Below are 24,416 nucleotides of genomic sequence, written 5' to 3' on the forward strand. Positions count from 1 at the left end.
GATCGTTTGGATTTATCGCTTTATTTATCGCTTCACAAATAGAGAAAATCTCAATTCAGGTGTCGCGCTGTTGCTTTTTCGCTGATATTCTAGGCGATATGTGAAACTTTGTGGTTTCACTCCTTACACTCTGACACTCATTTTAAAGGTACTTCAGGTATAATTTAGTAAATGAGCAGATGTGTGAGATGGTATGATGTTATTATAATATGACAATTGAACAAATTGCTGTAATGGTAGGTGATTATGGAAGTCTCTCAATAAGAGCTTGGGGAGGAATTTGAGTTGAGATGCTTATCGTCTCGGACCAGAAGAATGTTTTTGGCTCGTTCTCCACAATAAGGCTTGTTTTTACAAGAACAATGCAGATGGAACGTGACATCAGATGAGCTGACTTTATGTTGCACTGCTTATTTATCCTCATTAAACTGAATTGTTGCAGGCTGAATAAACACTGTAGAGGTTAAGACTGACACTAATAAACCACTCAGCGCTTAACCATCAGCCATGCTGCAGGAATAACACCCTCTCTGTCACGATGTTATAGGAAAACAATCAACAACAGAGTGGTGTGATGAAGCAGAGTTACTGTTACCACCCCAAAGTGGATTATTTTCCTAAAACATCACCTCCTGAAGTGTTTTATTCCTCTTATATGACGGGAGCTTGTTAATGATGTTGTGGATCATCCGCGAATTTAGCTCCTGTTCTTGCTATAAACAGTCGTTCCCTCACCAGCCTCTCTTTTTTTCTCTCTCTGGAAGATAATAAGACAAAAATCACAACTTGTCACGTTACTGAGAGACTGCAAAGCATGAAAAACAAAGTGCTGACACTGGAGACTCCTTCCATAAGTGTTAAATAAACATGTCAACAATTACACACTTTTTAAAATACGAAAGAAAGAAAGAAAGAAAGAAAGAAAGAAAGAAAGACAGAAAGACAGAAAGGGATGGACAGTGTTGACTTGTTTATTCCACTATAGATGCTAATTAATTATGAAGAGTTAGCAAGAATTGGCTTGCTAACTAGCAAGCAGATATTATTGACTTTCTATCAGTTGGCATGTTCAAGTAAAAAAATTAATTAATTTAAAAATTTGAAATCATCAAATAAAATGCATACTGTGGAATAGAATTATTAGCTTATAGAATTATTACTCACTGTAGAGTTAAATTCACTACAGATCATTAACTCCACATAGCAGTGAAATGAGTGAAATGGGTTCGTGTGTAACTTTACTCTTATGAGTGTTGAACATTTAACACTGCCATCATTAGTGTCCTGGTTTGATGTGAGTGATTACAGTACATTTCTCCGAGGGACTGTGACCCTGCAAGAGACTTTAATTGTGGCTTAATGTGTGCTCTAAACACTCGCAGCTCCCTACGCATGTAAGAATATCACCCCGGCCCAAAGCGAAGCTAAAACAAGCAGCATCTGTGCCAGAAAAACAGTCAGCACTGCATGTTCTCACGCCACGGAGTCTCTGAAGACTCCTCAAAACGTTCGAGATCATCTGAAGAACACTGAGCTAGAGCCAGACACGATCTTCATCTCGTTTATATCCACTGTGCTCCGATTCGCATATTATCTACTCCGATACGCATAAGTAGGACTTTAGTTAATTCACTTTTCAGGGGAAAGTAGCTACCATGTGCTCTAAAACTAGCTAGAAGTCACCAGATGATGTCATAGACTAATTTGCGTGATTATTAAAACGTGTTACACAAAGAAGGAAGATTTTCTAAAGACACATAATATAGAGTGGAGTTTATCAGATAAGAAAAACAGAGACTTGACTCAGAAGTGGGAAGTCGGAGCTCGGAGTTGCATTATTTTCAACCTTCGCACATTTGTGTTGTATATATACAGTTTATCCCACAGCAGTGTTGAATCCTGGATTCTGATTGGTCAGAAGGTGTTGATTACTTTTCTATAACAGCAGCTCGGACAGTAGCGCAGCTGCAAATCACAGGTTTATATTAATGCGCTTGTTCTAATACATTATCGTTTCTATAGTAACGACTCATTCACTGGTACTTCCTTTATGGATGTATGATGGACTTCCTTTATGGAAGGAGCCTCCAGTGTCAGCGCTTTGTATCAGTCAGAGGTAAAACTGTAACATAAAGTTTTCTGACAGCTTCAGGACAGAGAAGTTTACACTTTTCTTGGTAATGTGAGAAGCAGCGGTTTGTTTTTTTGTCTTATTAACGTCAGGAGAGAGAAAAAGAGAAGCTGGTGAGGGAATGGCTGTTTATAGCTGCTATAACGTAAGTGAGAACAGGAACTAACTTGTTTCATGGATGTCCAACAACAGTAAATGTAACTATAAATGGATAAAAAGGCATGTCACTTTGTTATTCAATAAATGAAAAATTGTAATCATTGGCACTGTGGGTGGTAAAAGAGGAATAAAACACTTTGGGACGTATTAGTATTGGAAGATAATCAACTACAGGGTGGAAAGAGCGACTGCGTAACCCAATCTTATGTGTCGTACAGACGTACCCTAGCTTATATAGAATACCCATAATGCACCATGCGGTTTGTGTGGAGGATGGAGTGGAGCAGCATTTCAGACACAGAGTTAGCATCTGAAATGAAAAAAGTTTGTTACTCCGTCTAATTCTGACACCCTGAAGAGAAGACCGCGCTCCGCCACTCCATGGTTAAAGATTTAGGGATTTAATAACGTCTAAAAAGTTTCCCGACAACATTTATCATTTTTATCTCGTATGACATATTTTGTATATTTTTTTACAGCCCTTTTTAGACTGTTGGCCAGACTGGTCCCTGGTTGGCTTTAAAATCCGTCCGCACAGTAAAACACCCGGAGTGTTTTAGTGAATCAACACAGTTTATATAAGACCATCTGGATACCAGCGGACAACACGTCAACACATAGCTGTCAGCTGAACATCAGAGGCATAAAACAGACTAACAACTTTAATGTAAATAATTTTCTCCCCATAATGTCATTGATCAGGAGACGTTCAGGCTGCGGGCACATTATCAGGTTAAAGTGACGCAAATCTGATTTTCTGCATTAATGTGACAGATTTTTTTTTCAGGAATGTGTGGACATAAAAATCTGATCTTTTCAAATCAGACCTGTACGATGCCATCATAGAGAAACTGTTAAAAAAATAAAAATACAAGATTTCAAGAGTAAAGTCATAATATTTAAAAAAAAAAAAAAAAAAAGTTATAGTATTATGAGAAAAAAGTTGTAATATTTTGAAAAAATCATGTAATCGAAATATAATAAAAAATTAGTCGTAATAATCAAAATTATCGATCCTGAAGAAGTGGAACTCGACGTCAAGCCCTCAGCGCATTATGGCATTTGGACTCATACTTTTTTCTCCTAATTGTCTGACTTCATCCTCAAAATCTTGTATTTTTTCTTTTTAAACAGTGGCCCTAAAATCCCATCGTAGACCTGAGACACTTTTTTGCATGGTCCTAGATCGGACACATATCCAATATGTTACATGAATGAGAACATTCAGATTGGAAATTCATCAGACTTTTCCACAACAAGCGAGCTCTTCTCACTGTCATCATCGTTAAAACTCCAGAAGTCACGAATGTGGACCATCAACATAGACAGATCTGTGAAAAAAGATCAGATTCATGCACAGAAGACTCACTGATGTGGTTTCTGACACGCTCTTATTAATAATAATGGCCAATACGACGTCACAGAGATGATAAAAACAGTTCTTTTTATCTAAGCACATAGTATTTTGGTGTAGCTTTGGCAATAAACCTTGTTAGTAAAGGCAAACAATGGCTTGCATAAGTATTCACACCCCGTTCAACCTTTCCACAGTTTGTTGTGTTATAACCTTGAACTGCACTTAACTGGGATTAAATGTCATGAATCTACACAAAATAACCCACAGCACCGAACTGGTTGGAAGATCCATATAGTTTGCAAAATTATTTACAATTGAACATCATATAACTCGTGATTGCTGCTGTGAAACCATCCAGTCAGATGGGAGAAGCTGTCCGTAGAATAACCACAGAGCTGGACTTTATGGAAGAGTGGCGAGAAGAGAACAAGAAGCTGTATGAAAGACTGGAGACTCTGCAGACTTGTGGGAAAAGGTTCCCTGGTCTGAAGAGACCAAAATGTAATTTTTAGTCCTTGGTACGAAGTGATATGTTAGGCAGGAATTTAAGACTGCTCATGGTGCTGGGAATACCATCTGTACTCTGAAGCATGGTGGTGGTAGCATTATGTTGTAGGGATGCTTTCTGGGTGGAGGGAAAGATTGATGGAGCACAATAAAGAAAACTAATTCCAGTTCGCAAGAAACTTATACACACACACACACACACGCTCACACATACACACACACACTACTGTAGGTGTTGATAAAAAGTTCATGCTGCGAAATAACGTCATTTCCCTAAATCTGAGTTTCACTTTATCAATCAGTCAATCAGTCCATGAGAGAGCAGTAATGAAGAGGCCATAGTGCCAGGTGTAAGTGTATGTGAGTGTGTGTGAGTGTGTGTGTGTGTGTGTGTGTGTGTGTAGACCCTTCAGAAACACACTAAACCAATTAGCAGGGCTATAAATAAAATCACGTCCATCACCGGCCCCTACAGAGCGCCCTTCACCCGATCCCTCCCCGAGCTGGAGATCACTTTAACCAGGAGACAGACAGCACAGATTAAAGGAAGAGACAGAGGAGACACACAGGGGAATGTGTGTGTGTGTGTATGTGTGTGTGTGTGTGTGTGTGTGTGTGTGTGTGGGAGGGTGCTAACACAATTATACACACACAGAGTCTGGAAATCTCCTGTGCACTGATTTATCACACCGGCTTCCAGCATGATGCTGCTTCTGCTTACGATCCCGTCTGATTTCCTGTTCAATAACACACACACACACACACACGCAGACACACACACACACCTGTTGACACACAAAACCAGTAGCTGTCTCACATACTTGATTCACAAAACCAACAACAGTAACGTAACTTACACACACACACCCACACACACACACACACACACACCTGCTTGCACACACATACACCTGCTTGCACACACATACACCTGCTGACCCATAAAAGCAACAATAGTAACACACACACCCACACAAACTTGTTGATTCACAAGGCCAGCAAGAGTAACACACACATACATGCATACCTGCTGACCCAGAGCACCAACACACACAAACATAAACTCACTGATTCAGAAAGTCAGCAACAGTTTTACACACACACACACACACACCTGCTTGCACACACATACACCTGCTTGCACACACATACACCTGCTGACCCATAAAAGCAACAATAGTAACACACACACAAACACACACGCACGCTGACTCCCAAAACCAACAGCAGTAAAACACACACAAACAAACACACACCTGTTCACACATGCACACACACCACACACACACACACATACGTCACATCAACACCATCAACACGCACAAACATAAACTCACTGATTCAGAAAGTCAGCAACAGTTACACACACACACCTGCTTACACACACACCTGCTTACACACATACACCTGCTGACCCACAATGGCATCAATACACACACACACACACTGACTCCCAAAATCAACAACAGTAACACACAAACAAACATTTACATGCACACACACACACCCATACACACACACACTCCCAAAATCAACAACAATAACACACACAAACAAACACACACCTGTTCACACACACACACCTGTTCACATATGCACACACACCACACACACACACACACACACACACACGTCACATCAACACCATCAACATGCACAAACATAAACTCACTGATTCAGAAAGTCAGCAACAGTTACACACACACACCTGCTTACACACACATACACCTGCTGACCCACACTGGCATCAATACACACACACACACACACACACACACGCACACTGACTCCCAAAATCAACAACAATAACACACAAACATACATATACATGTACACACACACACTCACACACACACACACTGACTCCCAAAATCAACAATAACACACAAACAAACATATACATGTACACACACACATACACACACACTGACTCCCAAAATCAACAACAATAACAAACACAAACAAACACACACCTGTTCACACACACACACACACACACACACACACCGTGTTGAGCAGAACTTGAACAGTGAGGTGTTTCAGTAATGACTCTCTGCATCACTCGGCCCTGGAGCTTCAGCAGCGCGAGTGTAAACACTTTAATCCCGTTAGCTGCTCGGAGTGAACACACTGCCGTTATTTACAGCGCGCTCCGTGTGTTTATGGAGGCGGCTTCGCTGCGTCTGTTTGGTGTGTGACGTTACTTTATGACTCATAACTCTTCATTCAGGAAAAGAAACTTTTTTTTTTTTTTTTAAAGTAGATGATTTATTTGCAGGGATCGTCATTTAATCACAGACATCTCTCTTACATTTAATAAAAATCATGTTTACAAAAATAAATCCACAAAATACAAAAAATAAAATAAAAATAAACACAATAAATCCATAAATAAATGTAAATTACTTCATATATTCATGTCAAATTATATTTCTACACTTTTTGTTCATAGTTAATAAATGATTTAGTAAATTATTCAGCATTCTTGTTTCAGTTTTTTTTTTCATTAAATCTAAAAAAAATTCATTTAACGGCTCAGAAAATTGGTATCTTTTTTTGTTTTGTTTTGCTTCTGCTGCACTTTGCTCTTAAATAACTAACAGGGTTATGTTTATTTTGCTTTTTTTTTTAGCAAATACACAAAACGTATTTGCTGAGCATCGATGCTAATAGCACGAGGACATTAATGACATATAAATATTAATATTAAAATATTGTGTTTTCTAAATTAATATTATACTTTAATTCTGTAATTCGAGTAACAGGGTTGTACTTTCAAAGTGATCTCGTCAGTCAAAATTACAATATCATACACACTGAGAGAACTTCTTCTTCTTCTTCTTCTTCTTCTTCTTCCCATGATCTTCAGGAAATCTGGATGATGCAACTTCCTGTGTTGTGGAACGTTCCAGATATTTGATGGAGTGAATGTATTCAGGTAACAGGGTTCAGTGAACGTTGTGTACATTTTTCATCACCTGTAACGGACAACTCGTGGAACAGAGCGTATCAGGCGTGAGATGTTAAGACTCAGAGACAGATTCATACGGTACATTAATGCAAAAATAAACATTTCGAAGTATTTTAATGCTTATATTTCAGGGTACAGTGGAGTTACAGTGAGCTGAAACTGTACATTCTGTAGATTTTATGAATGTTTTGTATTTTTTTTATCTGAAACATGGACATTGTTGTTGTGAAGGAAACTTTACCGGTGTTTAAGATGTCTTTTAACTTTACTTTACATACAGGTTTATAAATGTAATATCAGTAAAACACAAAAGAAAAGCTGTCAGGTTGCCAGATCCTCTTGCTTTCATCCCCGGGTTGAGTGACAGGATGCTGGAGGATATTTTTCATGCCTTTTTAACGTTTAAACATCAGCGCAAAGAAACAGGAATTAAGCTTGTAGTGAATCTGCGTCTGTCAGATTAATGACATCGGCCAAGACCTGCAGCGTTCTCAAAAGTGTTCCTCGTGTTTGGCAAATCATCCCATAAACCGAGGCAGATACCTTCACCACAGCGCTGTTAAATCACAGGGTTATATTAATGCACTAGTTCTAATACGTTATTTCTGTATTTCTGTAATAACAGCTCATTCACAAGGACTTCTCGTATGATAGACGTTCCCTATAAACAGATTAAAAATGATACATATGGTGAAGTTTTCTGTGAGGAGGCATTTATTTAACATTGATTTAAGGAGTCTCCAGTGTCAGGGCTTTTAGACAGTCAGAGGTAAAGCTGTAACGTTCTGACATCTTTAGTACAGAGTTTACACTTTTTTAGTGTTGAGAGAAAGAGAGAGAGAGAGAGAGAGAGAGAAAGAGAGGTACTATATTGTTTTGCAGACATTCCACAACATTTAATGTAATTATAAACATAAAAAGTACAACAGATCATTTTTAAGTTAGTAGTTCAGAGGTAATATGTATGCTAGACATGCTAGTCACTGCTAACTAAGTTCAGCCTGGGTACAAAGAGTGGAAACTAACGTTAGCATGCTAGTCAGTCCTGTTAGAAATGACAGCTAGTGTGAACATTTTAAACTTGTATTTCCGATGTTGTAGAAAGGATGTCTAATGTGGTCAGACCTAATGTAACTAAAAAAAAATCTCTGGTCCGTCAGTGTTCATGGAGAGCTAGCTAATATTCAGTTGCAAAGATGTGCAAGCTAGATATGCTGAACTGTTATGTGAACTAGTTAAAAACTTCAGGCAAAAAAACTACATTTTTCTGTCTTACTAACTTTAAGAGAGATTAAAAAGAAGAGAAGCTGGCGAGGGAACGACTGTTTATAGCTGCTATAACATGAGTAAGAGCGTAAGAACAGGAACTAACTTGTTTCACGGACTGGATACAAACGAATTTATTCGAAAATTGTTCATAGGAGCGTTTACACAAGAAATGTGGTGTTCATGAAAAATCCGGTTAATTAGGAAAATGTTTGTTTCCCACGTTTCGCTCCTGAGTTTGTGTAAATTTCCGTATAAAGAGCCTCACTAAGTGATGGACTTTAAATCGTATCATTGTTGAGTTGTTGATGTTATATACGGATTACACTGTTACATTTACATCACTTATTTCAATTACAAACCAATTTAATGACTAAAGAAATTAAGAATTAAGTAATGGCAACCTCTAAAAGTAGGAAGCAGGAGTTAGTGTGTGTCTATGGTGCAGCCAACACGCTGCAGTGGCTGAGCTGCATTACTGGAAGATTTAGCACACACCACGCTTAGGAGGCGCTCCTTCTTTCCACCCCTACGTGAGCACTGCCTTTTATGGAGCTCTGTGGGCGTGGCTAAATGTAAATCAGCTGTGCTGTGGACACGTGGTAATTTATAGATGATTGCCTTGAGAATGAAGAAAATCAGCGAAGCTTTTGTAAATCTGGTGTGAATCTTTAGCTCAGCCAGTGAATGTGGTGTTTATGCAGTCAGTATTAACAGTAAAAGAATGTCAGGTGACACTATTGTTGTGTGTTCAGGTGTTGTGTTGGAAAAAAGGTCGATTACGACACTCGAGCTGTGTGTGTGTGAGTGGGTGGAAATGGGTCTATTATCGAAAAGCTAAAATTAAAATGCCAGATGGTCCTGTATAAACTGATGGGGAGTCCCAGGAAATTGTCAGAAGATCTGGTCGTGATCAAACCAGACACACACACACACACACACACACACACACACACACACACACACATACAGCCTCTGGAGATGTGAAACAAAATCTGATTTCTAAAACTATTCTGGTATAACCGATATTATGATATCAGTGTAACACACACACACACACACACACATACACTGAGTCATTCTGGTTACTTTTGCTGATTATAAACAATAATTCTGTAAGTTAATTAAAAAGTGCAAACAGCAATAGTTGAAATGGTATCATAAATCAGAACCGTTAGTGTGTGTGTGTGTGTGTGTGTGTGTGTGTGTGTGTGTGTGCGCAATTCAAGTGAAAAAAAGAAAAAACCTGCAATTTTAACAGGGGTGTGTAAACTTTTTATCTCCACTGTAGACGCACTAGGAGTTACGAAATCTAGATCCGGTTGTTTTAGTAGCTGTTATGCAACATTACATTTATTCAACTGGCAGATGCTTTTATGCAAATCGACCCACAATCCGATCTCATATCTGATCTTCAACAAAACGGAAATAAAAGCCAGGAGCTCATCATAAAAGTAAAAAAGAAAGAAAGAAACCGTATAATACACTCTGGTAATATTAAATATAGCACAACAACCCATTAGGATTAAATAAAACATGCAAAAATCAAAAAAAGAAAAAAAAAAGAAAAGAAAAAACATACAACAGATCATGAAATCAAAAAGCATATAAACGCAAACACACTCCTGTCTACAGAAATCAACTGAAACACACACAAATTAACCAAATCAAAAAATCAAACCAAAAATTAGAAAACAAAAATGATATCAGATAACACTGAGTTTACTCGCACCAGATTAAAGTTTTAGCGTATTGGTGTAACAGCACGTCCTGAAGTGTTTTATTCCTCTTATTCCTCTTAGCAATTTGCCAACGATTTACATTTTTTTATAATAAAGAACACATCATACATTTTATCAGTTTTATCAAACTGCAAAAAAAGTAAACTCCTCTGTCAGCTTTACTGCTAACACTGGAGACTCCTTCTCTAAACGTTAAATAAATGTTTCTCGGATGTTCTCAATTCATTAAAAATGTGTAACTGCTGTGTAAGAAGAGGAATAAAACACTCAGAGACATGCTGTTAAAGGAAAATAATCAACTTCTCAGGGGGGTGACAGTGACTCCGCTTCATCACACCACCACATCACTGATTATTTTTCTGTAACAGCATGACACGGAGTGTTTTATTCCTTATTAAGCGCTATGGCAGTTTTTTAATCAACTTAGTGTCAGTATCCGTGACCTCGCCCTCTATTGCGTCAGTCACAACAGTGACAATGAGGAATTCTGCTCTGAGGTGGGAAAAAATACAGCAAACTATTTTAATAAATAACAAATAAAAAAGAAATTGAATACTCTATACTCGTGTAGCAGCAAAAATATAGATGATTAAAAAAAAGCAACAAAAGGCAATGAGGAACCGAGATCATCGTTCTGATCGATCCCTAAATCAGAGGATGGGCTCGCTGTCGTTCCAGCTCACGGCTGCGTCTGTCCATCTGTAAAATTCACACACACACACACACACACACACACACACACACATAAAACACTGCACTAGTGTTTATTTTTGGTCAATCGTATACATTTCTCAATCACTGTGAATCTCAGTTTTATTTTAAAGCTTTTCAGAAACAGACCTGGTCCTGATGCAGAGCTCCAGCGGAGGTGTGAGGTCCGAATCCACGTCCTCAGCGTCCGGCGTCTTTACGGCCGAGTCTGGATCTGAAAAAGAAAAGAAAAAAAAAACATTTTTTTAAAAACAACGCCATTCGACTCTACAACTACATGTTACATGCAGATTTCTCATTTAATCTTCACTGCTTTTTAAGATTGCGGTTTGTTCAAGGACTTTTTTTTATCGTAACTCAAAGTCAGAAACTGATTCACTTTCTAAACACGTCTCGTAAAACGTGAGGCCTGTAAATGAGTTGTTGTTTTTTTGTTTTGTTTTTTTTACGTAAAATGGTTTGGGAAGGGAAGCGTGCGGAGTTCCCGTTCTCACTCACACACTGTTAATCTGATTGGTTCCTGCTGGTTGGCCAAGCCGTCGTAGTAATGCAGGTCAAACTCTCGCGGGCTCCGGCGGCTGGACGTCAGATCTTCACACAGCGAGAAGAGGACGCTGAAGTGACTCTCGCTGCACACAACCCAGATCGGAAACCTCGGGTTCTTCAGGTAAGAGCCGACCTGCAGCGGCAAATCACACTTAAAGGCGCAGTAGTCGATTTTTTTTTATATCCCTTACTTTTAACCTGTAAGATCTGTAGAACATGATAAGAAGCAAAGGTTTAAGACACGGCCTTTCCCAGAGACTTAATACACATAGCAAAAGTGTATTAAGTCTCTGGGAAAAACCGTTTGGAAAACTGGCTTCCGGTCTGGAATACTGTACGCTACGGACCACTGTAGATCCTGGGGGCGGAGCTTCATGAACATGGTGGGAATGAAGGAGAAAAAAAAAAACAAAGAAAAAAAAACAAAGAAAAAAAATTTTCAAATGTCAAACCAACCTAAACGTTAGAGACCTAATCTTAAAAATATTTTAAAAATTAAAAAAAAAAAAAAAAAAAAAAAAAACGAATCTTGCCTAACACACCTTTAAAGGAGTATTCTAGGGTATTTGAGAAAGTGCTGTTTTAGGAAAATAATCAACTTCAGTAAGTCTTTAGAATAACTTGAGAATAATTTATGGCAATCATGAACAAAAACACACACACATGGTTTTATGATTTTAACCTGTGAAACGTGTGTGATTTTAAAATAAATATATAAATTCATGTGAATATGTAAAAAAGTTCACACGCTATTTCACATGTGAAAGTAAAAAAAAAAAGTCACATGTTCACATGTAATCATAAAAGGGAAGATTCTCTTACATTACATATGTTGTAATGCTCATATAAAGACAGCAGTCCGATGTCGCAGCGCTCTCTGATCCCCTTCAGCAGCGTGAAATTTCCGTTTCCGGAGTCGAGCTTCATCTCGTTATCAAAGACGTTAGAAACTGCGCGTCCGCAGAGCAGCAGGTTTACCAGCTCCTGCAGAAAGAGAGCAGAAACACCCTGTTAACGGAATGAAGCTGTTGATTAATTTTCTATAACAGCAGCTCTGACAGTAGTGCAGCTGCAAATCACAGGTGTATATTAAACACACTCTTTCTGCTACGTTAGCGTTTCTATAGTAACAGCTCACTCACAGAGACTCGTATAGCAGACGCTCCATCATGAACGGATTAAAAAAAAACCATGTGCCATTGAATAATAAAGTTTTCTGTAAGGAGACGTTTATTTATTTGCGGAATGAGTCTCCAGTGCCAGCGCTTTGTAACAGTCAGAGGTAAAGCCGTAACTTTAAGATTTCAGATATGGAGCTTTACCTCTGACTGTTACAAAGCGCTGGCACTGGAGACTCCTTCCATAAATGTTAACTGTAAATGTAATAAATGCATTTATAAAAGGCTAAAAATGTGATACGTCATTATGTAATAAAGAAATTATTATTTTTTCATTAGGATACTGATGTAATGGTTATGATCTTATCATCCAAACACAGATTAAGACTTTTTTTGTTTTACAGTGTTAATGCACGTCATTACATTTTTGTTTTAATATTTAACGTATCTTTTACAACCCGTCTCATATTTACTTCTACACGAAGAAAACGGGAACAGTTTGGAAGTCTGGATATTCTGCTATGATCTTGTGACTTAGCGTAGTATAGTTCAGCCTTATCACATTAAATTGTTGTTTTAAATGAATCCCATCTACTCTGTACATGTAATTTCAGATTTTCTTGCAGGCACTGAGTCAGGCTTTCTTTATTGGAGTTAAATGACGAGCTTTCTGCGTATTGTTCGCATCAGTGCTTCAGACGAGTCGTCAGGAATCACGTACCAACCTGCGTGCAGTAGCCGTGTGCGCCAATCAGAGTGGAAGTAGGAACGTCCATGTCCCCTCTCACCCTGCCGCACAAAAGCAGAAAGAAATGAATCCGCTGCTTTAACGCAGGAATGGACCTGTTTTAATTGTTAGACTCTGTGTGGAACAAATGGAGCGTTACATCGGAATCGTTCTGGACAAGACGGCAGAGACGATGAGCAAGACGCAGCCGAACGGACCCGACTCAAACTGGAGGAGGAATAAAAAAAAAATACATATATAATGGCCTGGATGAACGGCTGCATTGATCAGGACACATGATGCAGACGTTAGTCATATGATGACGTGTCACATGGTACAGGTCAGATTAATGAAACGTACCTGATGAATGTGCTGTTCGATCAGCAGCTTTAAGTCGTCAAAGCTCTGAACATTCACGCAGGTGATCTGCCGAGACAAAAAAAAAAAATGAATTAGCTAATAAAGAGCAAGAACCTGACCAATAATGAGCATCATGGTTTCTTTCTAAATAATGTAACAGATGAAACTTAGCCTCAGTTAGTGATTGGTCTGATTCTAAAAACAGAACTCTTACTCTTTATTTTATTAACTTGTTTTTTTTACACCCAGGTTGTTATCATTAACGAATTATCTAAAAGTTGCATTAATATGAATGTTACTGTGTATAATCTCTCCATGCTTTATTATTTAAAAATCTTATTAATTTGATTGGTACAGTGTATAATTTCTCCACGCTGCCACAGTGAAGGAGGCGTGGCCTTTGTGCCTGTCAGTCACAGTGAAGGAGGCGTGGCCTCTGTGCCTGTCAGTCACAGCGAAGGAGGTGTGGCCTTTGTGTCTGTTGGCATAAAGGAGGCGTGGCTTCTGTGTCTGTTGGCGTAAAGGAGGCGTGGCTTCTGTGTCTGTTGGCGTAAAGGAGGCGTGGCTTCTGTGTCTGTTGGCGTAAAGGAGGCGTGGCCTTTGTGTCTGTTGGCGTAAAGGAGGCGTGGCTTCTGTGTCTGTTGGCGTAAAGGAGGCGTGGCTTCTGTGTCTGTTGGCGTAAAGGAGGCGTGGCTTCTGTGTCTGTTGGCGTAAAGGAGGCGTGGCTTCTGTGTCTGTTGGCATAAAGGAGGCGTGGCCTTTGTGTCTGTTGGCATGAAGGAGGCGTGGCTTCTGTGTCTGTTTAATAAAGGAGATGTGGCCTCTGTGTCTTTCTCTGCCAGTGAAGGAGGCTTGGTCTCGTTGTCAGTCACAGAAAAGGAGGCGTGGCCTGTGTGTCTGTAAGTGACAGTAAAGGAGGCGTGGCCTTTATTGTTTAAAAATATTACTAAGAGGATTGCCAGAGTGTATAATCTCTCCACACTGGAACAGTGGAGGCGTGGTCTTGATGCCTGTCAGTCACTGTAAAGGAGGCGTGGCTTCTGTGTCTATCAGTCTCAGTGAAGGAGGTGTGGCCTTTGTCCATGTCAGTTTCAGTCAAGGTGGTGTCTCTCTGAAGGAGGCGTGGCCTGTGTGTCTGCCTCTCTGAAGGAGGCGTGGCCTGTGTGTCTGCCTCTCTGAAGGAGGCGTGGCCTGTGTGTCTGTCTCTCTGAAGGAGGCGTGGCCTGTGTGTCTGCCTCTCTGAAGGAGGCGTGGCCTGTGTGTCTGCCTCTCTGAAGGAGGCGTGGCCTGTGTGTCTGTCTCTCTGAAGGAGGCGTGGCCTGTGTGTCTGTCTCTCTGAAGGAGGCGTGGCCTGTGTGTCTGTCAGTCTCAGTGAAGGAAGTGTCTTATGTCACACATCAGATCATTAATGATGTATCAGGGTGGGATTTTCTCAGAGGAGAGAGACTCACAAATCAGAACATTTTTCACAATAATGATGTTATAAGAGTTGATTTGAGAAAACTGAGCAAATTATTTACCGTCTCCAGAATGCCATCAGATCTGTAGTGGCCCACGGGGGTGAAGTGACTCCTCCCTGAGTTTCTGTAGACGGAAAGGTGAGAAGCTGTTTATTATTAAATCCAACAGCACTACAGTTCCATATTTAACAACTCGCATTTTTTTTTTTTTTTTACACGGCAACGGTGACGTTCTTCCTGTCTGCGGCTCTCCACAGGATTCCAGCCACGGCGTCCGTCAGGCACTTCGTCCTCACAGCGTCAGACAGTCTCCTGAAAAAAACACACGTATTAACAGTAATGACTCCCGCGTTAAACGCGTCGACTGCAGTGACTGCTGGTGACGTGCAATTCTACAGACGCAACATACTTTTGTAATAATCAGTGGACCTTTAATGAAGTTTAAGTGAAAGATGTAGAAAGTTTCACAGAAAAGATGTAAGGAGTTTGAAATGACATTAAGAGGAGAACTGATGCGTGAAAGCGCTTACTCAGAAAGTGCGTCACTGCTGGTTCCTTCAAACAGAAGTTTCTGGAGAACGGTGGCCTGAACGGCAGCGAGCACTCCACACGGCCCGCCCTGCTCACAGCATCACAACACAGCGCTCTAATTTAACAGCGGCTCAAACCGAAACATCTCAATCCGCACTTCTAATCGCTCACGCAGGCGTCCGTCTGTGCGTTTAATCCACATACGTTAGTTAATTACTGCAAAAAATTTCATCATAAAACATTTAAATGATGTGCATGCTTTATGTTGATATTGTCTGTTATTAAATTTTCAGTATCAAAATCACCCAGAACGTTTATTTACTAATTTATTGTTTTTATTATTTATTTATTTATTTTTCATTGATTTCTTCATTCATTCTATCCGCTTTTATATATTATTCATTATCAAAAATTTCCAGACAATTTATTTATATATTTACTCATTTGCTTACATACTAATTTTATTATTTATTGGTTTGTTTTTATTATTTATTTATTTTTTTATTATTATTTATTCTATTCATTTTATTATTTACTGTTCCATTTGGTATTATGATTTTTTTCAAACTTTTCAGAATGTTTATTTATTTACTTAATTATTTGTCTGTTTATTAATTTTCTTACATGGTCAGTCATTTCAAAATATATTTATTAACATATTTATTTGTTTATTTTTACTATTTATTTTATTCGTTCATACATTCATTCTATTTGCAGTTAGAAATTTTTCAACGTCAAATTTTCCAGACCATTTATTTATTTATTTATTTATTTATTTGTGCCTATTTATTCATTTGCTTACTTATTTATTTGTTTCAAATATTAACATTTACTTATTTATATTATTTATTTGTATTTTTAATTATTTAATTTATTCATTAATTCATTTATCATGTTGTAGTGAATTGTTCATTCTCGTGTTTCAAAACATTTATTTAATTTTTTCGTTCATTCCTGTATTTGCTTACTTATTAAATTATTACAAAAGGTATTTATTTATTTACTTACTTATTTATTTATTCATTCATTTCCTGCCTTAAAGTTTTCTGTATATCATTTAGAAATATTCACCTTGCAGCCATCCAATCCTGCACTGAGACATGTATATACCTGAACCATTTTTAATAAAATCTATCAGTCACAATCATGTCGGCGCTGAGAAAATTAAAATATTTAAATAAAAATACTCCCGTGTGTTTGCGTGAGACACGTTGAAGAGCATCAGTAAGTGTTTTAGATGCAGTTAATAACCTTCTTCTGCACAATGCCGTATCTCAGAGCGGGTCTGCTGGAAAAGGTGAAGCTCTGACACCTCCACTCCTCGCTGAAGCAGGCCACGGGGGAGCCGAAGATGATCTCCTTCAGCGCCTGGAGTTACAGCACGGATAATATTACTGTCAGGGAGCAGGTCACATGGTACAGGCTCAGATTCATAAAGCTTTAAAGGGACGTATTCTACAATGCTAACATAGCTAATGATGAATATAAGTGCAATATCGATTCAACAGGCTTCATGCTGTTTATTACGGAAGGAATAAATCACGCTGTGTTGTGCTTTTACAGGAAAATAATCAACGATGCACCTGTTTCTACCCAGAAGTTGATTATTTTCCTATAACAGCACATCATGAAGTGTTTTATTCCTCTTACACCACAGCAATTTACAAGCGGAACCGCAAAAGGCGTAAACTCCTCTGTCCTGAAAATGTCTGAAAACTTAAATTTACACCTTTAGCTCTGTCTGTCACAAAGCGCTGACACTGGAGACTCCTTCCATAAATGGTAAATAAGCGTGTTCTTACAGAAAACATCACCGTATCAGCGATTACACACACATTTATTAATCTGTTTACGTGGAGCGTCCATTAAAAAAAAATCCCTGTTAATGTCCTGTTACTATAGAAACGATAAGATGTTAGAACGAGCGCGTTATAGCTGTTTTAGACAATTAATCCACACCTTCTCTTCTGACCAATCAGAATGGAGAATTTAACAGCACTGGTGTACAAGTGATCATATTTATCCTACCGTGACATCGTAGGGTCACTAGTTCATATTAATATGCTGAAAATTGCAATTTGTATTAGCTAATATAAGCATAAGTTCATATTTTTGTCCGTATTGTGCACATTTTTACTTTTAGGCTTCAACAACAGCAACAATAATAATATTTATGTCCTTACAGTAGCTGTTTTCTGGTCCATGGGGAGTTTATTCCAATCACGATGACGTGAGACGTTATTATTCAGAACAGCAGAGAGTCCGGCCGAGACTTCCTGATCATCTACGTCATCTGCAAAGCAAAACAAACGAGCGTTAAAATGTCGTTCAGGCTACACTGGGTCCATCCTGACCAGCGTCATTAGAAAGAACAGCGAAGACGCCGTACCCAGAACCAATCCCGCCATGTGAAGAGCGTCCAGTCTGGGACTCGGCGCTGATTCATTTCTGAAGAAAAAAAAACATAAATTGAGTTAATGCAAGTTTCAGATAATAACATTTAGGAGTATTTACAGGCAGGAATGTGAGTTCTCTTACTTGTGAGCTCTGAGTTTAGACGATCTGTCCGTTCCGTTGCTCTGTCTGATAGACGGCGTGCTTTCTCGCTCGAGGGCGTTGACTTCGTCCGATCTGGCGTGTGAAGCGTCCGTGCTGCTGCTCCGGCTCCTCCAGTTCAGTCCGGATGAATCCTCTTCTTCGTTCTTGGGTAAAAGAGACGGAGACGCGGCGGTCTTTCTGGCAGGACGTCTCCTGGTGTTTTCCTGTTGAGTGATACGTCAACATGAGCCGCCATTTTATCAGGTCCACCTCACTGGAAAAAAGTCTGTAACACTTAGAGCCTTCGTAACACGTGCATAAGCAATAAGCTGAAACAATAACGTCGAGACCCTGTGAGATGTCAAACAAATTTTATACAGTATACTGCATCGTTTGTCTTTGAGGTACTGAGAAATCTATAAAGTGTTCATCTGTCATCACATTCATCACGTTTCAGAGGTGTGTTTACTTTATTTACATCACGTAGTTGCACAAAATCGGCATAATGTTACGTTTGTTCTAATAAGTTATGGCACAGGTTCCCAAACTCACTCACTCCCAGACTCACTGTGAGAGGAACTCACAATCTCCTCTTTGTCTTATTCATTTATTTTACAAATTAATATTAAAAATATTGAAAATGGACTTTCTATGCTGACATTTTGAAATGTTACTGGAAGTCTCATTCAGACAAGCCATGTTTACATGAAGAGTGTATGTGCAATTGTAGTCTTTTTCTCTCTCCTGAATCGCGGCACTAGCTATAAAAACAGATACATTTCCCCGTCCATCTGCCTCCGCGATACAAAACAGCATTGTATCTCAAACTGCACACTTACGTACTATTCTAAACCATTACTGAGTACACTAACTGGTTTTCCTATTACAGCTAGTGTTTGAATTTTAAAAACTTCTCATGTTGCATTCAAACTTACTGAAAGCTCAGTTTTGTGAGGTTTCAGTTTGAGACGCGGCCCATGACAGCAATCACGACGACAGCGGAACGTTTTAAAGAGACACAGAGCTCGTCAGTTTGTGCGTCACTGTGCATAATATCGCTAAACATTTTACAGTTCGACGTGCGAACCTGATGGACAGCGATGTTTCGGCTCTAGTGGCTAGTGCCTCTCATATTACTCCCATCCCACCACGCTCCTTAAGATCTCAAAACTCCGGACTTCTGGTAGTTCCCAGAATATCAAAGTCTACAAAAGGGGGTAGAGAGTTTTCGTATTTAGCTCCTAAACTTCGGAATAGCCTTCCTTACAGTGTTCGAAGCTCAGACACAGTCTCCCAGTTCAAACGTAGATTAAAGACATATATCTTTAGCCAGGCATACACTTAACACTTAACACACACCATAACCTTGTGCTTCAGTACATCGGATTAATTGCAAATTATGACTTAGGGCTTACTAATATTTGAACAGCAGCTACGCTAATTTCTTTTCCACTTGTTTCCCTTCTTCTACCCATCCTGAGGCACATAGAGATTGTGCCAGCTCCAGTAGACGAGGCTAACCCTACGAGGATCCTGAGGCATCCAGAGATGGACCTGCTCCAGCCGGTTTCTGCCTCATGAGGATTTGGGTGTTCAAAGCAACGCTGCCAAGCCTATGTGGACTTTGAGGAAGACAACAACCTACATGACTATAAATAAATACAGAAAGGACATTGTTCATATCACACTCTCCAGTGTCACCCAGATGAGGACGGGTTCCCTTTTGAGTCTGGTTCCTCTCAAGGTTTCTTCCTGATATCATCTAAGGGAGTTTTTCCTTGCCACAGTCGCCTCAGCCTTGCTCACTAGGGATAATTCTGTCTAAGATCTAGGACTGTTTGCATGTTTTCTCTGTTTTCTCTGTTTTCTCTTCAGATCCTGGTCTACTGTTAACTCCACGCCACAGGTTAGCATCGTTTGGTGGACGAGCGTTTTGTCTCTCTGCCCCCACACTCTGGAATTCTCTTCCCAAAAACGTACCTGATCTTTCTTCATTACAGGATTTCAAACCCTACCTTAAAACACATCTTTTTCTTTCTTGTTTTTCTGATCTCTGACTGTATGATCTGACTCACGCTGTGGATTTCTTGTTCATTTCCTTTTGTTCTTTGTCTGCTGTCATGTTTATCTATTTTCATATTGTAAAGTGACCTTCAGTTTGCAGAAAGGCACTATATAAAATAAACTTATTATTATTATTATTATTATTATTATTATTATTAGTGAACGTCACTTTTAAATCATCGTGTGCGTACGATAAGCAGAGAGCGTGTGAAAAACGTTAATAAACGTTAATAACAAACCGGGCTTCTTCACCTCTGCTCTGCTTACGTTACACATACGTATGTTACTGACATAAATAATAAACTGTTTGAATGTTACAGTAGTTCCATATTATAAATCTTGAATTTTAAAAATGTTGTGTGTTCAAGGCTTCAAGGAAATATAGAAAGTCCAAATGGAAGCATTTGCCCAAAACATTTTTTACAAAATGTGTGTAATTGTTGATATGGTGAAGTTTTCCGTAAGGAGAAGTTTATTTAACGTTTATGGAAGGAGTCTCCAGTGTCAGTTTGAAGCTGTAAGATTAATTTTTTTAATTTTAATTAAAAAATTTTAATCAAGAAAGATGAGTTTATGCTTCTTTGCAGTTTCTCAGTAAGTGTTTTAATTCTTATTAACTTCAAGAAAGAGAAGAAAGACAGGCTGGTGAGGGAACGAGTGTTTACAGCTGCTATAACGTAAGTGAGAACAGGAACGAACTTCAGGGTGGTAACAATAACTATGCTTCTGTTGATTATTTTCCTAAAACAACATGTCCTGGGGTGTTTAACAGCTTACTTGGCTCATGTATTTACACAGACTTCACCTATATTTTCTCTGGTAACTTTTTCAGTAGAAAGAAGCCAGAAGAGATGATGTTAATCAGTAGACGTGTGGATGAAACGGAACGGTACGAGGTACCTGAGAGGAGGCAGCAATAGGACCTGCCATGATGCCTCTCCTCATTCTGCTGCTCCTGCTCGCCTGAATGTCCGCTCCTCCGCTCTTCTTCTCCGAGCCCAGGCCTGCTGTAGGGGACGTGGTGTTGAGGTTTCCTTCCAGCTGTGGTGGAGATGAAGAGCCGAGCTGCGACACGGTGCTCGTCTCAGATAACCTTTAGATAAAGAAATGAAATATACGCAATGTCTAATATTTATATATCAAACGCGTTCCTTATTAAACGTGTTAGACACCTCATCTCGTCCGTGTGCAGCTGTGCGAGATCTTTTCCCCTCCTCGCATCGTCATCAGCGGCGGAGTCAGGACCGGGTTTTGACGAGTTCTGCTCCGCGCATTGATCCCCTTCGACGGGGCGTCTTTTGACGTCTCCGCCCTTCTTCATCCGCTCCTTCGTCATGATCTCCAGCATCGTTTTCAGCGGCTGTTCTTCACACTAGCGAATTTTTAAAGAAGTCAGACAGAATTTAATGCACCGGTTTGTTGCGTTACGCGTTGTGTCGACTCTTTACCTTATTCTTCTTATACAGACTCTCTAGGCGGAGCACTCGGCACAGCTCTGAGCGGTTGTTTATGCTCGAGTTTGTCCGTGGAAGCTCTTCGTCCATGCAGGCGATGGTTTTCTTCAGACCCTACAAAACAAGTTTAATCTCGCTTACGTTAGCAGCCAGTGCAAAAGCGTGAGAAATGTACACATATACCTCAGACATCAGCGATCTAAAACTGTGTCTGAAGTTTGTTTCTTTGATTTTTGCACTGATTTCCTTGATTTTTTTTTTATCCTAATTATATTCTAATTTCTAATTATGTGTCTAAATGAATTACTAAATATTTGAGTTTGTAATTGACTCACTAATGTGTTAAAAATATTTTTAGCATTAGTAGCAGTAATTTACAAACTGCAAGTCAAAAAGCAAGTCAACGGCCGGTAAGATCTCGCTTTAAAGTAAATAAACGAAATCAAATGTAATCGATTTTCGCAAATATAAGTGTAAGTGGAGACGACGTAGCTACGATGTACAGATGGAACCGATTCAACACCAGCAAAATATATCAGTGAAAAAAAAAAGACTGGAATTGGATTCGGAGAAGATTTGTTTTCTATGGAACGGGAAATGTTTGCATGTAAAGATTTGACTGTTTTTTTTTTGTTTTTTTTTATTCCTTCTATTTATACTTCATTATATTTATGATATTTGTTATGCGAGTCACTTTCATGTGAAAGAGTTTCGTTGAATAGATCTATAATAGATTTTTGTGTTTTCTCCTGTAGTACTTCAGTTAAAAATAATCACTTTAAAGCTTAGTAGTTTTCTTTTTTATATATCAGATGGGTATCATCGAAAGGCTTCTGCATCTGTATCATCTGTATCAGGAAAAAAGTTGTATGTCGTAAGATATTTTGTAAAGATGAAAGAGGGCCAAAAGTATGTGCACCCCTGACCATCACACTCATATGTGCTTGTTGAACATCTCAGTCCAGATTTATTCCCCGTGTGTTTGCTGTTATAATGAGCTCCACTCTTCTGGGAAGCTTTCTACTAGATGTTGGAGCGTGGCTGTGGGGATTTGTGTTCATTCAGCTACAAGAGAATTAGTGAGGTCAGGCGCTGATGTTGGGATGTCGAGGAGGTCTGGGGTTCAGTCGGTGTTCCAGTTCATCCCAAAGGTGTTCAGTGGGGTTGAGGTCAGGGCTCTGTGCAAGACACTCGAGTTCTTCCACTCCAACCTTCACACACCATGTCTTCATGGAGCTCGCTTTGTGCACAGGGGCATTGTCATGCTGGAACAGGTTTGAGTCTCTTAGTTCCAGTGAAGGGAAACTGTAAAGCTACAGCGTACAGAGACATTCTATATGATTGTGTGCTTCCAACTTTGTGGTAACAGTTTGGAGAAGAACTACATATGGGTGTAATGGACAGGGGTGCACATACTTTTGGTCATATAGGTTAATGTTCTCTGCTTATATATATATATATATAAGAGATTGATATTGTATTGATGTATGTGTTAATAGATATTCTGTAAATGTGTATGTGTTAATAAATGTTCTAGAAATGTTTATAACAAACTGATCCACTTTTACTGAACAGATCTTTGGGTTCCATGCGTCTAAAGACACGTGATCACAGAGTCACGTGACACTACACCCGGAAGTGGAAGGTTTATTTTATTTTTTTTTTTAATTACATATTAATAACGTAAATGCATTGCTGAATTGATCAGCCGGTGTTATAGCTATATAGAGAGCTAAGCTACAACTCTCTGTGTTTATTTAACATTATTTCATGTTTAATTTCCTCTTTTACCCACCTTTCTGCTGAGATATTCCCGCACCACAGCAGCCGCGACCTCCTCCACATCTCTCCCCATGATGATCAACACCGACACCGGGGAGCTAGCTTACCTAGCTAAACTAGCTAACCTGTTAGCAAAGCGCTTAGCTCGCAAGCAAGCTAACAAGCTACACACACAAACACGGAGGGAAAAAATAATTCGACATTACTATTACAAAACATTTCTTTGGTTTGTCAGTTAGTCTGCTAGTCAAGCTACGCTAGCTAGGTCTGCTGGTATCCATGGTAACCTACTTAGCGCCTTCACACCAACACGCAGTGTTCGTGTTTGCTATAACTCTTATTTGATTGGCTGGTTCAGAAAATGATTGACAGCAGCGCTAGCCAATTATACGTGTTTTAGACGGACGCGTTATTTGACGCAGCAGCAGCGCCCTCTTGTGGTTAAAACAGGAAACTGGCGCTCTTGTGCTTAAGAACAGATGTATAGTTATTCACAGATAATAAAATGTAAATAATAATTATAAAAAAATAAAAACATTTTATAGCATATTATGTATCATTATATATGTAGAAACATTTTTTTTAATTTTATAAATTTATAGAGAGAATCAGTGTACTTTGCTTGGGTACTTATTTAAATGATTGCTGTTATTTTATTTTTTATTTTTTGTGTGCCATTATTGAGTAACTTTCAAGATTCATGATTTACATCAAAGGAAGGAAATTTACATTTTGCCAACCAAACACCTTAAACACACTTGAACACACTTCAAATACAACACACATGAATCCAAAATGAACACAATAACCAAAATACAATATAATCTATCAATTAAACTTCCTAAAAATTCATTCAAACATATACATAATACCTGTAATTTAATCTATAATTAAACTTGAAATAATTAGAAGATTACAGAATTACATAAGAATAAAAATGGAATATTATATAATGAATAAAAATGCCTTCGTTTTTTAATAAGACGTTAAAA

At 38.9% G+C, this 24,416-nt stretch overlaps 1 protein-coding gene across 1 annotated transcript; it reads right to left on the reverse strand.

Moving 5' to 3' along the window:
• Positions 1–7,222: 7,222 nt before the first annotated feature.
• On the reverse strand, positions 7,223–24,259 carry mindy4 (MINDY lysine 48 deubiquitinase 4). Its single transcript, XM_026927867.3, has 18 exons — positions 23,438–24,259; positions 21,637–21,756; positions 21,361–21,560; positions 21,089–21,281; positions 18,125–18,348; positions 17,976–18,034; positions 17,770–17,879; positions 16,838–16,954; positions 15,586–15,674; positions 15,272–15,367; positions 15,116–15,179; positions 13,596–13,661; positions 13,396–13,463; positions 13,234–13,297; positions 12,213–12,374; positions 11,343–11,523; positions 10,974–11,058; positions 7,223–10,832 (listed from the first exon to the last, which is right to left on the reverse strand). The coding sequence occupies exons 1-18, from the start codon at positions 23,495–23,497 to the stop codon at positions 10,784–10,786; spliced, it is 2,007 nt and encodes a 668-aa protein (XP_026783668.3). The 5' UTR covers positions 23,498–24,259; the 3' UTR covers positions 7,223–10,783.
• Between the last annotated feature and the right edge of the window lie 157 nt (positions 24,260–24,416).

Source organism: Pangasianodon hypophthalmus, chromosome 8, assembly GCF_027358585.1.
Source record: "Pangasianodon hypophthalmus isolate fPanHyp1 chromosome 8, fPanHyp1.pri, whole genome shotgun sequence".
Classification (NCBI taxonomy): Eukaryota; Metazoa; Chordata; class Actinopteri; order Siluriformes; family Pangasiidae; genus Pangasianodon; species Pangasianodon hypophthalmus.